This window comes from Copadichromis virginalis, linkage group LG11 (assembly GCF_057382275.1).
Source record: "Copadichromis virginalis isolate Kocher_CV1m ecotype Utaka linkage group LG11, C_Virginalis_male_GT1.1, whole genome shotgun sequence".
Lineage (NCBI taxonomy): Eukaryota > Metazoa > Chordata > Actinopteri > Cichliformes > Cichlidae > Copadichromis > Copadichromis virginalis.
In genome coordinates, this window is record NC_140628.1 from 30,268,146 (window position 1) to 30,285,289 (window position 17,144).

General features: G+C 41.1%; 1 protein-coding gene across 2 annotated transcripts in view; it reads right to left on the reverse strand.

The window, feature by feature from the left end:
• Nucleotides 1–11,952, reverse strand: part of slc9a1a (solute carrier family 9 member A1a) — a 27,627-nt gene extending 15,675 nt beyond the window's left edge. Inside the window, exons 1-3 of one of the 2 annotated variants that reach the window (XM_085471930.1) lie at nt 10,778–11,952; nt 4,331–4,803; nt 3,688–3,938 (exon numbers count right to left, since the gene is read on the reverse strand). In XM_085471930.1, the coding sequence (XP_085328056.1) occupies nt 3,688–3,938; nt 4,331–4,803; nt 10,778–11,060 (1,007 nt within the window). In that variant the 5' untranslated portion in view covers nt 11,061–11,952. The remainder of the gene's footprint in view (nt 1–3,687; nt 3,939–4,330; nt 4,804–10,777) is intronic. The other variant, XM_085471931.1, reaches the window with a different exon arrangement.
• Nucleotides 11,953–17,144: the final 5,192 nt, after the last annotated feature.

The window sequence follows — 17,144 nt, forward strand, 5'->3', positions numbered from 1 at the left end:
AGACTAACTGCATCAGCACCTCCCGTCAGGAACATCAGTAAGACCTGCAATCTTAAACAGCCTGAAAGTAAACAGAAAATCAATTGCTACGTACTACAAGAGCTGATGAAATGGTATGTCAGAAAATGCTATACATGCCACTAAATCAAAGGAGCTTGCAAAGAAAAGCGTCTGGACTTCTTTAAGTTGCTTGAAGACGTTTCACCTCTCATCCGAGAAGCTTCTTCAGTTCCAAGGTCAAATGGTGGAGAGTCCCAGATATAAACCTAGTGGGAGTAACCCCCCACAGAGGGACAAAAGGACCCCCTGATGATCCTCTAATCGCCTGAGCCAAGGTGTGAAACTGGGTGTGGGTCCCAATCAGCCAGAGTTTCGGGTGAGTTCATTGTGAAACCTGGCCCCACCTTATCATGCGAATTCCTGAGATCAGATGGCCCAGGATGTGAGTGGGCGTTAAGGCGTCTGGGAAGGGATCTCAAAATTGGATTATAGATGGCAGAGAGTTGGTGTCGTAAACCACCGCCTCTGTTCAAAGATGGTCGCTCACAGTGGACATAGACGGCTTCTTTCACTCCTCTTTCAAACCATCTGTCCTCTCTGTCCAAAATGTGAACATTGGCATCCTCGAAAGAGTGTCCTTTATCCTTAAGATGCAGATGGACTGCTGAGTCTTGTCCTGTGGAGGTGGCTCTTCTGTGTTGTGCCATGCGCTTGTGAAGTGGCTGTGTCGTCTACAGTAGACGAAACCTGGGTCAAAATCAAGACACAAGAAGTGGAATCCTTCACTGCGCACATTAACGCTGTGGATAAAAACATCAAGTTCACCAGGGAAGACACAAAGGACAACTGTTTGCCTTTCCTGGACTGCGCTGTGCACATTGAAGAGAACGGCAAACTCAACATCGAAGTTTACCGGAAGCCCACACACACGGACCAGTACCTCCTGTTTGACTCCCATCACCCTCTGGAACACAAACTTTGAGTAATTAGGACCCTACACCACCAGGCAGAACTTGTTCCCTCTAAGCCTGAAGGAAAAAAGAAGGAACACACACATGTAAAGGAAGCACTCAAAACGTGCGGCTATCCTAAATGGGCAGACGCAACAACATTGTCATCCCCTATGTAGCCGGTGTACCAGAAAAACTCAGGAGAGTTTTCTCCAAGCATGACATCCCGGTGCATTTCAGACCCAGCAACACGCTCAGACAAAAACTGGTTCACCCGAAAGACAAAACGCCAAAACACAGACTTGGTGTATGCTGCACAGTGCAGCGAGGAATGCCCAGACTTCTACATTGGAGAGACCAAACAGCCACTTCACAAGCGCATGGCACAACACAGAAGAGCCACCTCCACAGGACAAGACTCAGCAGTCCATCTGCATCTTAAGGATAAAGGACACTCTTTCGAGGATGCCAATGTTCACATTTTGGACAGAGAGGACAGATGGTTTGAAAGAGGAGTGAAAGAAGCCGTCTATGTCCACTGTGAGCGACCATCTTTGAACAGAGGCGGTGGTTTACGACACCAACTCTCTGCCATCTATAATCCAGTTTTGAGATCCCTTCCCAGACGCCTTAACGCCCACTCACATCCTGGGCCATCTGACCTCAGGAATTCGCATGATAAGGTGGGGCCAGGTTTCACAATGAACACACCCGAAACTCTGGCTGACTGGGACCCACACCCAGTTTCACACCTTGGCTCAGGCGATTAGAGGATCATCAGGGGGTCCTTTTGTCCCTCTGTGGGGGGTCACTCCCACTAGGTTTATATCTGGGACTCTCCACCATTTGACCTTAGAACTGAAGAAGCTTCTCGGATGAGAGGTGAAACGTCTTCAAGCAACTTAAAGAAGTCCAGACGCTTTTCTTTGCAAGCTCCTTTGACTACAATGACCTGGATGACTGAGAACCTTCACAGACATGCCACTAAATCCTAGCTTGGTTCAGGTGGCATTAGATTAGATTAGTTTCCCAAACCACTGGCTATATATAGAACATAATTTTCCTGAACGTATATAAGAAGTGTAATTTTCACCCAGTGGTAAGAATATATAAAGATTATGGCATCTAAACACTGAGGAGAGGTCCAGTACAACATAAGAGTATCTCACTCAATGTAACGCTATGTTGGAATCAGGAAGAATTTCTTCTTCTTTGTAACTAGTTTCCATGGGTGATCAAATTCAGCTTTCCCCCAACTGATCAGTCATTTCGGATTTCAGCTCAGATGTGTAGTCATGCCATTATACTGCTCGCTGGGGTTCTAAGAGTGCAGTGGAGTGAGAACAATTCAACATATTTCTCCATTTGTTGTACAGTTGTACAAGCAATAAGTGTGGAGAAAACCCCCCGCCAAAAAACAAGACATCATTCTGGCAGCTTTACGGCTGCGATAGTCCCACCCACAGCACTGATTAGGCAACATCCAACATGGGTCAGGTTCCTCTTCAAGTTTCAGACTGTTCTTAAACAACAAACAAAACTGAAAAAAACACTATGAAGACATTAAAAGAGGGATTAAAGAACCAGAGTTAAAATCTATTAATTTCGACTAACGAAGGTCGGCTGGATCATTCACATTGTATGTGAATGAAACAGTTAAATATAATTTGGTGATCTCCCACTGGTTTACATACACTTCAGACATTCTCATTCTTAACAGGTGAATTAAACGTGTCACAATGCCAGACAAACCAGTCATCTTGATTAAGTGGATGAATTTAAACATATGTCCCATCCAGTAAGGGACTGGTGAGGTTCTTATCGACAGTGATCATTTTATTTTAATTGTATTCCATTTACTTACTTTTCTGATTAGGCCAACCCCTGTTTTTGGTAGCGGAGCAGTTTCTACACCACCCAATCACCAGTGCAACTATGTTTCAACAGCCTACTAATACCATCCGACCACTGAAATCTCTCAGCCTGGTGTTTTGCTAGTTTCAGTTTCTTAACATGTGGAGCTATGAAGCATTAGATAAAACAACAGGCCAAAGGTGACAAAGTTTATGGTATTTAGAGACTTTGACATGGACAATTTTACATTCAGTTTAACTGGAAATTGCTTGCTTAGTGTCTTGCTGCACTGGTCACAATGTGTACTAGGTTTCACTGGAATAATAATAATAATAATAATACTAATACTACTACTAATAATAATAATGGATTACATTTATATATTTTGTAACTGGAAGGTTGCTGGTTCGATCCCCAGCTCTGTCTGTCTTGGTCGTTGTGTCCTTGGGCAAGACACTTCACCTACCCCCTACTGGTGATGGCCAGAGGGGCCGATGGCGCGATATGGCAGCCTTGCTTCTGTCAGTCTGTGGCTACAACTGTAGCTTGCCTCCACCAGTGTGTGAATGTGAGAGTGAATGAATAGTGGAATTGTAAAGCACTTTGAGGGTCTCAAAAAGCGCTATATAAATGCAACCCATTATTATTACTCAAGTACCATGAATTTCAACTTAGCAGTGGTACAATTACTGTAAATGTACACAACTTTGAATCACTTAAAATTCAGTGATATTGCACAGTAAAACGGAATAATCTTATTCATTATATAGAGTAATACTGAGATTCAATTTTGCCATATCCTGCATGTAGAACACAATCTGACAATGTGTTATAACGCTGGGGTTTTCGTGAGTTGTTATATACCAGACTTGAACAAACTTACGCCATGATGCCGGAGAGGTGGAATATCTCAGCAGACAGGTAGGCCATGTAGCTGTACAAAAAGACAAAAAGAGGCTCGATGACGCGCGTGTGGGAGGTGAAGCGTGAGGTGAAGGCAGCGAGGATCCCGTACAGAACTCCAACTAGAACGCCACCCAGGGCGACTACAAAGAAGGAGATGACTCCCAGGAAGCCTTTCAACAGCGTCACTGAGCCAATGCCTGAAAACTCCTCAAACAGGTGGTACAATACCTACAAGAGGGAGAGTGAAAGAGGGAAGAAAAACTGAATAACAAAAAAAAGGTACTAACTAATGAATATGAATTGGTAGGAGAATAGTTTAAGAAACAGGATTATGATGGGTGATAAGGACATGAACTAATGTCTTAGTCAATCCAGTCAAGGGGCTAAGGACAGAATGCATTGTTTGCTGACTGTGAAGCTCCTTTTATTTTTTAACATGAAAATAAATTTGGCCTCTGGGCTGGTTACACATTGTATGAATAAAATGTATATACTAGTCCCTGTAATGCCAGGTAAACAAATCAGCAGAATGCCAAATGCCAAACAGTTTTAGCCTGAAAAATGTCTGCCTCATATATATCAGTCTACTGTACTACTTAGACTGCAGTTTGGTCACTCACCACAGTTACGGCATCATTGAGTAGTGATTCGCCAAACACCAGGATGTGCAAGAGCTCATTGATGTGGATCTCCTCAAACACAGCAAGCACAGCAACAGGATCCACAGCTGATATGATGGAACCAAAGAGCAGGCACTGCAGAAGCCCTATTCTGCTAAGGATTGAACTGCTTTCTGTACCAATCTGACACACACCATATAGCAAGCCCCCAACAAAGAAGGCATTCCAAAGAGTACCCACGACAGCAAATATCAGGATTGTGCCCAGGTTCTCCATGAAGGGACGGATGGGCAGGAAGTAGCCAGCATCCAGGATAATGGGGGGCAGCAGGATGTAAAAAAACAATTTAGAGTCCAACACTGGTGGGACTGTTTCACCAGTACCTCTGATGATTCCCCCTACCAGCAAGCCCACCACGATCAACAGGCAGCTCTCTGGCACAATGTTGGATAAGTGAGGAACCAGATGGAACCCTGGATGGAAACAAAAGAAGAGACAAACATGAACAAGTGCTTGATATGAGCAGCAGAAGGTTTGTGTATATATAGTATTGACCACCTGTACTCACTGTCAACTACAAAACAGAAGTAATACAAATTCAATGTGAAAATCGAAGGAAATGGATCTTAAGTGAAAAAAAAAAACAAAAAAAAATAATTGTGTTGGTTTATGGGTTAAATGATAAGTAATAAACAAATAGTGTGGACACACCCTGAAATTAACTGGAATTATTTCGAGCTCTTTTCTGCTTTACAGAGATTACACAGAACTAACTGAACAACCCATCCTAAGCTAAGTGTTGACAGCACATTGTTAAATCTCTTAAGCACAACTCCAACTATGGCCTTCAGCAATCATCTAATGAAGGGTAATAACACAGAAGATAAGATAGAGAAAAGGAGGGAAGCGAACTTCAAAGAACACTGGCACAAGCTGGTACACAACTCTATCATGATTAAGACATGGGTATGTAGGAAATAAATGTCTGAAGGGCCATGTAGTGTGTAAGATAATAAAGACTTTTTTCATGCCATGTTCTTAAAGTAGAAGATTAGGCAGTTTCTCATGGCTGCTTTTCAATAAGGGCAGCTGCTGTGTCCTTGCCCCATTGCCTCCTGGGAGCCTTTATGCAACAAGGTTATTGAAAACTAGCAAAGAGTAACAGCTCTTTCAATTCTGGATGTGTACCCAGTGTCAGTACTGCCTAGTATGAACTACACTGTCATTCCCAAAACCAGGAAGTGTGCCCTGTTGCCAGGTAACTTACTACAAACCACTGGCAACCAAATCAGCTGCATTAAGCAGACACAAAAGATAGCAAACATATTTAAAGAGTTTGTTTAAAATGGTGACGTTCATCTGGTCTCCTTTGTAGTAATTGTGATACGGCAGGCAGCTTTCCAACACCATAACATTGGCGTTCACAATGAGGCCAAGATTTGCACGTATTTTAGTGTTAAGTTAAGTGTTGTATAAAAGTTGTTGTGAGTTATTGTTCAGTGCAGACCATTGGGGTCAAGTTGCTTGTGGAACACAGCATTGTTTTTGAATTATTTATTACGGCCTTGTGGTGGTATAATTTAGTATGATCCCTGACGTCATATCTATACAAAACAACCGCAGGGGTTTCCTTGCAAGGATATGATTCTGAGTTTTGTCTTCTACTATAACAACTGAGGGGAGTACAATTTAGTGAGCATAACTAGTGTCAGTTGAACACATGTTTTTAAGCGAATAGATTGAGGTTTTAAACACTGAAAGCAGTGAAAAAGAAAAGGATGAAAATCCGATGCTGTTGCCTGATTTGCCATGACTTACTTAAAAATATTAGTAAAGCAACTTTCTTTCTATGGCTTTTTATTGCATTCATCTACCCATGAGGCAATTTTCTAAATTAAACTGAGATATAGCTGATTATATCTGATTATAAACCATTAAACCAGTTGGTCAATATGTCCAATTGCTTTAAAAGCCTTTTGCATGAACACACTTGGTATTTACTGTAAGCATTTTTAAGCAAAGATATTTCTCTGTAAGTGTGGCAGTTCAGTACTTTTCTTTGTTAAAAAATCTGGGCTTGGTTTTAATAAATAACACCATACAGGTATGTGGAGTAGACTTTGTGACAGAGTGAGTCATTCTTTGCCAAGGGTTTGGTTTCAAATTCTGTACTGGGAATATTTCCCACACAACCTAAGGCCCATATCTAACTTGTTTAGTTCTACTGCAAAAATCCAGAATCACGTCTTAGGCCGCACACTCTTTACAACTTGAATTACTCATAAGCCAGGCCTTGGTTGACTCTGGCAGGCTGCTTCAACAATATATAGTAGCTGGAAAAAACAAAAAAACAAAACCTACAATGAGAGAAAAAAATAAATAAATATTGTGAGCGTCACCTGGGGGATCATTTACTAAGCAAACAAATTAGCCTAACAGCCTCAGAATCTCGACTCAAGACACAGTTTCTAGTGATTACAAGTCACAAATGGGAACAAATCAAACCACAAGCTTGCAATCCCTCAAGTTTAAAAACAGGAAGGGAAGGAAACAAAGACGTCACCACAGACATGAAAACAGTTAAAAGTGCGAAAAGGTACCACAAAAGACATGTAACACCATCAGCAATTTTATTAACTGCTGGAGCTGCAATTCTGGGTTGAGTTTTGGCACTGATTATGTTCTTCTTCTCATTGTTTAACAAGGCCATATTTTTTTAGTTAACATCAACAAAACCATACACTTACATATATATGCCCACTCAATGTGGGATTTTCTGAGCGATAGAAATGCATGCCTTCATTCACTTAAAGTTATAACCTGTTTCCATATTATGGCAAAGTCTGGCACACATTTAAGCCACAGTGATTGATAACCATAATTTGTATAGCCAAAAAAACCAAAACAAAACACCTTTATGACATTCCTCTTTAGTTTTAGACTCTGAATTCTGACGTCTCACTGTTAGCGTTTTGGCCACTGCAATGCTAGTGTTTTGAAACCGGAACTTACCATATTTGGAGAGAGGGTGGAGTGTTAACTTATAAGCTAACGTTGGCTAACAAGCTGCCTCCAGAAACTGTAATGTTACAGTGCACAGACACAAGTATCTGCTAATTTACTAAGACACAGGCTAATAATATACTAGTATTTAACTCTGGCTGAGGGAAAAAAAAAACTTCTACCCTGTAACCCTAACAGCTATTTGTCTGATAAAGGCCCAGTTCACAGACTAAACTTAGATGAGGTGAGGCCTCCCAAACACCAATCGGCTAGTTTTCTATGTCAAGAAAACTGTCAGTCAAAGCGGTCAAACCCCCTTTTCCACTATGCAGATAGACAAGTTAAAGGAGAGGGAACTATCCATAAAGGCCAAAACTGTTCTTTTTAGAGTTATTATTGTTGTAAGGTTGGATATTTTAAGGATATTTTAAAATAAGAGTCTGTGGAGATTAGGGCTGCCACGATTAGTCGACTAGTCACGATTACGTCGACTATCAAAATCGTCGACGACTGATTTAATAGTCGACGCGTCGTTTGAAGCTTTGTAAGATCCCAAAAGACGCAGGAATGAGTAGCAGGATTTAAGAGTGTAATAACGGACTGAAACAGAAGATGGCAGCACTGCATGTACAACGATGCCAGCTGCCGTTAAACCCCGAAGAAGAAGCTGTGTCCCAGAATTCATAGCGCGGCCCTGCTTAGTTTCCAACAATGGCGGCAGCTAGTTCGTTTTAATATTACTCTTATTATTCTTTCTGGGTCACAAAATACACGTTTAACATATTTTTAGGCGAGAATGTAGCTGTGGAAACCTCAAATATCTGCTCAGTTTATCAAGACACCACATATTTTCAAAAGCGCTCCGACGTTTTCGGAGACGTCTGTTACCCACTAGCTCGATAGCTAGCCGGGGGCAAGGTCACTAGAGCTGTGAGAACACCGGACTCCCGGCAAATCGTTTTCAAACCCACCGCCGTCTTTCGCTACTCAGGTTAAACATGATATATGAGTCACTTAGATAACTTAAAAATGTTATTGTTTGGCTTTTTTAGTATTTTATTTGTTCCTGAGTAAATCGGTTTGGCTGAGATTAAAGTTATAGTTTTTACACAGCTGAATAAACGTCAAGCAGACAGCTGATTATCAGAAGTGTGAGATGCTGGAGAATTTACTCCGGTGTCCTGTTATATTTTAGATAGCAAGGAGTTTATTAAACTTCACCGAAACAATCTGCAAATTTCATTAAAATTTAATAAACTATCATCTTTTCTTTATTTTTAGTTAGCACATACCTTAAACACTTAAAGCTGTAAGCTAATGCTAGTTATATAAGAGCAGATGCTGCTGGTGCAATAAGCTGTACGTTTTACGTCCAATGGATCTGATTAGTCGACTAATCGCAAAAATAATCGGTGACTAGTCGACTATCAAAATAATCGTTTGTGGCAGCCCTAGTGGAGATACATGTGCTTTATATGCCAACCTTGAGGGACTGCTAGTAGAACTGCAATGTTTTGCAGCCACGGGGGCTTGGTTTTTTTTGTTTTGTTTTTTTTATGAGAGAGGATAGGAAATCTGTGTAGGTATTGTTTTACTCTTTTATCTATCACTACAAGCCTATATCACACGATCACAAATCTGCTTACAACTTAAAAAAAAGCAATGGCCATTTCATGTTAGGATCTATTCCTTTTTTTTTTTCTTCCCTACAAGAAATAAATAAGGTTCAGGTTGCAATCTAATTTCTACTAAGTAACAAATTACACTCATGCTAAATGTGGAAAGAAATTCAGCTAAAGCATATTTTTCATCCCGATTAAAGAAAACATAATTTTTTAAAAATGGATGCTTGCAAACACAGCCTTGCTCTTAACACAAAGACGACATGTTTTTATGAGAACTATCTATCTATCTATCTATCTATCTATCTAGCACTTCAAGTGGACTTAGCTTTAGGGTCACAAGATAAGATATGATATTTGTGGTACAGTGTTTATGGCCTGATTACAGAGACAAAAATAGATACCTTGTGAATATAAAGGCTTTGACTCTTAACCAGTGTTTACGGTAATGGCAGCTTGTCAGTTAAATTGCATCCCCTGGTTCTGATTCATCTGAGAAGATTTGGGGGTGGCTATAATCAATTTATGTAAAGTGCTCAGTTGAAAAAAGGCAGAGAAAAGGCACCATGCACAGTCAAGGTTGCTTCAGAGACAAATGGTCTGTGAATACGCTTTTTAGCTTGTAAGATATAAATTCAGTGAACATGAATCAGAGACATGGCTGAGGCAGAGCAGGGTAGCAGCCACTTTGAATCGTTCAGAGCCCATTTTAAGTAGTCAAGGGATAATCGGAGGCTTAAGGTCACCACTGTCCTCTGCTGCTGTCAGCCTACACATTCATCTAGTCTCATTTTTTTAATTTGCCTTTCTTCGACTTTCTGTACTTTCCTCATTCCTTCTGCTCACACTTTCTGCCAATGCTCATCTATCATTTTTACTGTGTGTCCTTGAGCTGCATCCTAACAAGTAAGCTACCCAAACCAGGTGGACCCTCTTCCTGTCCTCTCCCCTGAGATACTGGGCTTCTTGCCCAGACAGTGAGGCAGTATCCTCCCTGGCTACAGGCTGCTGCTCAGTCAGGCCCCTGATGTCACAGGCAAGTGACAAGCTGCTGGCTCTCATAATTTAAAAAGAAAAAAAAAAAGAAAAAAAGAGATGGCTCAGGACAATACAGTGTTCTGTAGAAAGCAGAAAGCCAGGAGAAATTGATGGTAAAGACAGTATAAAGGAGAACACAAACAGTAAGGGGGGGGGGGGAAGCAAGCTGCTTCTAAAACATCACTCAGGACAATACTGCAAGGTAGAGGTAGGGCCCCACTGTGCTGAAGACTACATATCCAGACTGCTGTATCAGGTTGCTTAGTCATCATTGTAGCAGGGAGTGAATATAGCTCTTAAACATCTTCACCACATGACACTGGCAGATCTGATGAGTAATCTTCCTGAACAGCAATATTGATTTGCCCTCTCACAGACTGAGCTGAGCTATTTTGAGCAAACTAGTTAAGTCTGCATACCAGAGTCATCATTAATGCACAACAAAAGTAGGGTGGCCTAGGGGTCAAACATGATGCTTTAAGATTATGGTTGGTTTGCTTGACAACTTCCATTCCATGTGATTTATCTGTGCGATCTACTATCTGATCACCAGGAAAACTGCACTTTAACTCAACTCTTTTGATTCAAATGTACCTTCTATGAACTGTAATTCTGCGTGTTTTTCATAATGTAATTATTCACCTGAAAAACTGTCTGTTACCTGATGTAGGAGAGAGACTTATAGAATTTGGGTAAATAAGGTAACACTAAATCAGGTATTTCCAGAAAAGGCTGCACTCATACTGACAGGTCACGTGGAGCTTTCGCATAACATCACACTCACCTAATTTCATCAAAGAGGCAAGGAGGACCCATAATGAGATTTCAAACGGGACCCGTACGTTTTCGTAGTTCAAGTCTAGCACAGGGAAAGCCTTTCCAGTGTTGTTGTGACTGCCATGGTCAGTCGCTTTGTGGCTGCCCGAGTGTGCCGTGATAGGAGAATGCTGGTCGGAGCTGGCAACAGCGACGGTAAACACGGAGCCCTCCAGAAACACTAAAACCATCACCAAGAACAGTCCACGAAGCCGGCCCGAAGCCCCGTGTGACACAGTCCTGGAAGGCATTACTGCTGAAAAATAAAGGCGACCTTGAATGAAAATGAATCCGAGTTTGTTTGGGTTTTTTTAACAAGTCGGCTTGAAAAACCGGGCAAGTTTAAGGAAGTTGTGCCAGTTATCGCTTCGTAGTGTCGCGTTAGTTAAAGCTCGTCAACCGTAGAAGATTCTGACAGTTAGTTCGTCAAACTGACACTGAAGCAAAGCGAAACCGAACCAGACCCCTCATTATGTCAGTTAACGTTAGCTAGCTAGACTTCTTCGCTTGTTGTAGCCAGGTAAACAGCCGCTTCCAGCACAAGTCGTTGCGGAAAGAAACCAGGAAACGCCAAGATGCTGAAAGAGTGTCTTTTTTCCTTTTACAACAGTCCAGTGCCCTCAGTTGCTCTTCGTAGCGGCGTTTCACAAGTTTGTCCGTTTCCTTGTCATTGACTATCAACGTCTTCTTCGGTGGAAGATGTCATCGTTGATGCTGGAGGTAAACGAGGCACAGCGGCATCCCTTCAGCGTTTCCTCTCTCCCCCTCCTACCTAAGACAGTCGTCCGTGCGGCGGCCGTGTTCAGATACTGACCTTGAATAGAAGCTACACGGCAGCTGCCACATTATGTGTTTACCGTGTGCCCCGACTACACCAACTTTTTTTATATTAACCTTCGTGTGTTCCGCATCTCCACGGTATGTCCGGAGAGACTAGACCCTGTGCTGAGCTCAGACGGAGGATCCGACGGGTGGGGGTACTTGTGCGTATGCTCCCCCTCTGCCTCGGAGGCTTTTTTTCCCGGGGTGTCAAACCAAGTGGCGACTTGACTTGTCTGCAGCTGTATTATAGCCTCATACAGCCTTCAAAAAGCACACCCTTTCGCGGAGCTTTAGTGGGTGGGATGAGGAGTAGACTGAAGTGGGGTGGGGTGGGGTGGGGGGGGCGTCCGCATATAGTGACACCTATAGGAAAGGAGGTTTAAGGTGTGGGATCTCCACAGCGTTTCTCCTCTGCACGCCTACTCTTGAATGGGCTGTGTGGAGCCTGATATTGTTGGCATGTGGGTGCAGCTGGAAGGCCAAAGATCAGAGTTAACTACAAACAAGAGTTCAGAAAGCATTGTTCATTAGGGATGCTTCAAATAAAACCATAGTGTTTTGTGCCTTTGCCTTAAGCCAAATAAAGTCTGGGGATGCAATTTTAATTCTCAATTGAAGCATGGTGAGCAGTGATATTTATAATACATAATTAGTAATGTGATAGCTGCATAGTGAAGGGTCAGTGGCAAATTTCAGCTGCCAGCTGCAGCCCACAGAGGTCTCAATATGCCATTCAAGGACACATATCTAGAGTGCATGCTTGCTATTGTGAGAAATGTAGTTGTAAAAAAACAAAACTCTCTCTGTGGGAGTGGCTATGTAAGTTACAAATAATGACTCAGCACTTTTCTAGTGATTTTCCAAACACACCTGTCAGATTTAGCAACATGTAATTTCCTGCTGCATCGCAACGGTTGCTTCTGTTTGAGTTTCAAACCCAGTCTTTCTGTGCTTAAAGGATACCCTGATGGAGTTGACACACGACCCTCAGTGCATAAAGAAAGCTAGAAGGTAGTTCATTTTTGTCAAATGGACGAATTACAAAAAAAGGACTAAAGAACCAATCCATAAAATTTGCGGTAGATTGTTGTTGTTTTTTTAAAACTTATTTACCTTTTCACTTTTTTTCTAAAGAGTCACAAAAGTTAGGTCACGCTAAAACAGGAAATGAAAAGCGACATGAGCTGATTGTAGATTTGCGCTCATGTAACTGGACATTTAGATAAGGAACTTTCCAGTGATAAGAAGATGTTAATTTTCTACGTCCAACCTGCAAAACAAAAGTAACTTAGATCACATCTAGTCTGTCAGAATGATTGTGAGTGTGCCAATAATAAGGTATGGTTACTGCTGATAACAGTGTACTGCATTACACCCACCACTTAAACTCTGTTTCAGTCAGAGTTCAGGTGACAAAGCGTCTGTGCTGTTTGTCGCTTATTTCTTAATATCTTTATAACACTTTATAACTATAAGGCGTTGGTTTTTACAGCTCTTTGTTGTGGCTTCTATGGCGCTTCATGGTTTCTGTCAGTTACTTACATCAGGGGGACCACAGAACCTGCTTCTGCTTTACTGTGGCTAACAGACTTTGTGGTGGCAATAGATCACTGATTTCCTCTCTGGTACTAAAAGTATACATTATATACTATGTGTATGTACTACTGATCTTTGTAGGATGCTGTAATTGGTATTAGTATGCAAGTTTTAAACACAAAATATTTGGTTTTGTCCCAGTAGGGGAAGCACAGATAATAAACACTAAATACTGATGACTAAATTTAATTTAGCTGTGTTTGGTTTCAGTTTTCTGGTTACTTGGATTGGTGGCTCACTCTCACACTGTCACAGTTTATTAATAAGCCACTAATAATATTTCCACTTCTTTTCTTATTATGCATAGTGAATGAATGTCTGCTGTGAGGAAATTTTATTTTCTTTGGAACTAACAAGCACATCCATTAGAGGATTTACTATACATGATGATTGTTTTGAATATAAATACTTTCATCACTTTTTCCACTGCAAATGCAGCAAAGGCTGTTTTGTATATTATGTAGTATGGAGCTGGATGTCTGTGTAGGTTCTCAGTCATCCATTCATGGTACTCTTAAGAGCTTAAAAAAAAGAACATGGACTTTTTAAAGTTTCTGAAGACATCTCACCTCACCAGAAATCCACAAAGATGCACAGAAAAAAAAAAGTCAGATACCAACTAGGGAGAAACTGAATGACAAACCAAACAACATTGCCATTGCTTATGTAGCAGGTTTGTTTAAGATAAGATAAGATAAGATAAGATAGAACTTTATTAATCCCTCGGGTGGGTTCCTCTGGGAAATTCGATTAAGAAACTGAGGAGAATTCTCTCCAACCATGACATCCCCGTGCACTTCGGATCCAGCCACGCCATTAGACAAAAATGTTTTGTCAACTCAAAGACAAAACTCCCAAATACAAGCTAAACAATGTAGTGTGTGCCATGCAGTGACAAGTGCTTGGATGTCTAAATAGCAGATTGCAAACAGCCACTCCACAAGTGCATGGACCAATAAGACATATGGTTTGAGAGAGGAGTAAAAGAGGCCATCTATATCCACTGTGGATGACCATTGCTGAACAGAGGTGGTGGCTTACAACACCAGCTATTAGCCACCTGCATACAATGCAGTCCTGAGATTCCTTCCCAGGCGCTTCATACCTTGCCTCAGGTGACTCCAATCACACACATGATTTTCTCACCTTGACTCGTGATGGCGCACACGATCAATAGTAGGTCAATGACCTCCTCCAAAGGGGAAAAACCTCACTGGGCACCATTTGTTTTTAGAATTGAAGAAGGCTCTTGGATGAGAGGTGAAACGTCTTCACAAACTTGTGTTTTTTTTTCATGCTCCTAAGATTATGGAACAGGATGTCAGTTTTCATTTTATTTACTTTTAGCATCTAAATTCATTACAGCAATTGTGCTGAGCCACAGATAGCGGGTGAGAGAGAAGCTGAGTTTATTGATTTGCTAGTTGTATTTATAGTAATAGTTAGAGCAAGCCTGAGGATTCACTAAATGCACTTTTACTGTGTGGATTGTATTTTCAAATTAGTTTTCTATTCTAAAATTCAGATTTAGTAACTTTTCGAGAAGAGCAAAAGGAACAGAAACACACTGATTAATTCACAGCCCTTAAGTATTTGTAAAATTAAAGACTGCAAATTAATCAGTGTGCTCCGGCCCCCTTTGTCTTCTGAGAGATTGCTGTCCTTGAGCTGAGAAGCAGCGAATTTAGACACATTTAGTTGGAAGAAGTCTTGAAGCCTTGTTTTGCTGGTACTACCCAATTCATTATACACTGTAATTTCTGACAACTTTTAATTGTTTAATAATTAAATTATTGCTATGAATATGAATGTGTACAAACATCTGTACATCTTTACTAATGTAAACTGTATGTAGTGTTGTTATTCTTGGTATTCAAAAGTCAGACTCTGCAACAGAACATACCATACGAAGCATGACTTTCTGAAACAACTTGTAAATGAACTCCCTACAAAAACAGCAGTGACCTTTTATAACCGGTCAAGGTTAGAACTAAATTCATAACCTTTATCTGCCCTCTTTAGCTCTGTTGTGGTAAAGCTTGGTTGCCAAAAGCTTTGCTGTGTGAACCCACATTTCTACACCATGATTCCAAATGTCATCCAGCCCTTGGAGAAAATAATAGTGGGCAGGGTGCTGTGGTTAGCAGATATGAGGGAAATTACCCAGGAAGACGGTGCTAGCCGCATGGCCAGCCTATCGTACTGATGCTGAAACTAATTATAGCAAATAGATTATGTGCTTTAAGGCCACATGAACTGGAAGCCTTGGTGGTTCAGTGCTGTAGTTAAGGCCACTTTACACCATACAGCTGAAGCCAAAAATTCTAATATGATCAAAGATAAATTGTACTTGACTAAAATAAATCCTGTGCCCGAGGAAAAGGGAGCTGCATATTGAAAGCAGTTCATCTAAGATCAGGCAAAAACAATTTTATTGAACTCTACTGACCAAGCCTGCAGTCCAAAGCTTGTTTGCTTTTCCTTTTTGGTAGACCTTCTTTCATATACTTGTAGCTAAAGAAAGTACAGTCTCAATGATAGAAGTCAATTTTTCTTCTTCTGAACTGTGCAATTACACAATTTTCAATCGTAAAACTCTACCAGCTCACCCTGACACTAAAATTGTTTATGTATCTGCTTTGAAGTTTCTATTTTCTGCGTTTATCTGCATGGCGCTACTCACTCTGCTTTTACCCGCAAACCACTTAATGTGGAGCAAAACAAGTCAATTATTGCAAGGCAGCATTTGAACCTCTGAAGAAAAAAAAAAAAGCTGTAACTTTTACCATTTCCACTGGATTTAAAAACAAGGCAATTGAGAAGTTTCGTGGTTACTTTTTCATTTGTTTGCGTTCATTTGGGGAAAAATGACTCCAGTATAAAACCCTGAAGCATGTACAGATTTGATCAGATATGCACAACACAAACAGAAAAAATGGAATATTTAGGTCCATAAATCCCTGTTTACATAAATATCTGCAGTTTACAAAAGGTCATATTGAGTTAGAAAATCACATAAGAAATTCAGAGAAGTTTAGCTGTAAATTACTGTCTTAATATTCTACTCAGAAGCTGTCTGCATCACTGTTGCAGTCCTGGCTTCGGGCTGACCACTAATGAAGTGGCTTTGCTGTACAGGCTAGCAGGATCCACTGCTGTCACCTTCAGGATTTGTAAAGCTTCACCAGCAGCAACCTGGAATGAGACTTAGAAAAACAAATGGTGACATGATGCCACCTGGTATAAGCTGTGTAAATGATGACGAGCTCTGACAGCATGTCTGCCAGCAGGAATAGTGGCAAAATATTTTGATGGCTTGAATAGCACTCCGTTAGGGAGAGGTAGTTATTTAAGGATTCTCTAGGCTAAGAGCCATTTCTGAGATTGAGCTGAAGCATCTGGATAATGTCCAGTCCCCCCCCCCCCCCCCCCTCTCTCTCTCTCTCTCTTTGTCTGCTTCCTGTCTCTCCCAGAGTGTCCTTTGCTTTGAACCTTTCCCCCCATTTGCTGAAAATATTATTACTCTAGCTAATGCCAAATCACATCATGTATAATAAATATATAATAGCTCTTGTGGGACACCTGTGTCCTTGGGGTATCATTTCTGATATCTTACATTAAGCCAAAATTCTCATTATGGCCATGTGGTCATGGCATGCTATGGTTCAGACAGTGACTGTAGTGTCTGTGTAATCTGGTGACTGATCAGAATCCACATGACCAGTATAACATAGATGGTTGAAGTAGATTACTGTAACTCACAGCACGCACTGTTGGAAACAATCATTGTAAGATGAACAATAATTACTGTAGTACAAAGCATGGAGAAATATCACGTACAGCCAACCCTGTGGTGATACTTACTTTAACAAAAGGTTTGGAATAAATGCCGTCCAACACTGTTGGAGAAAAGGGTA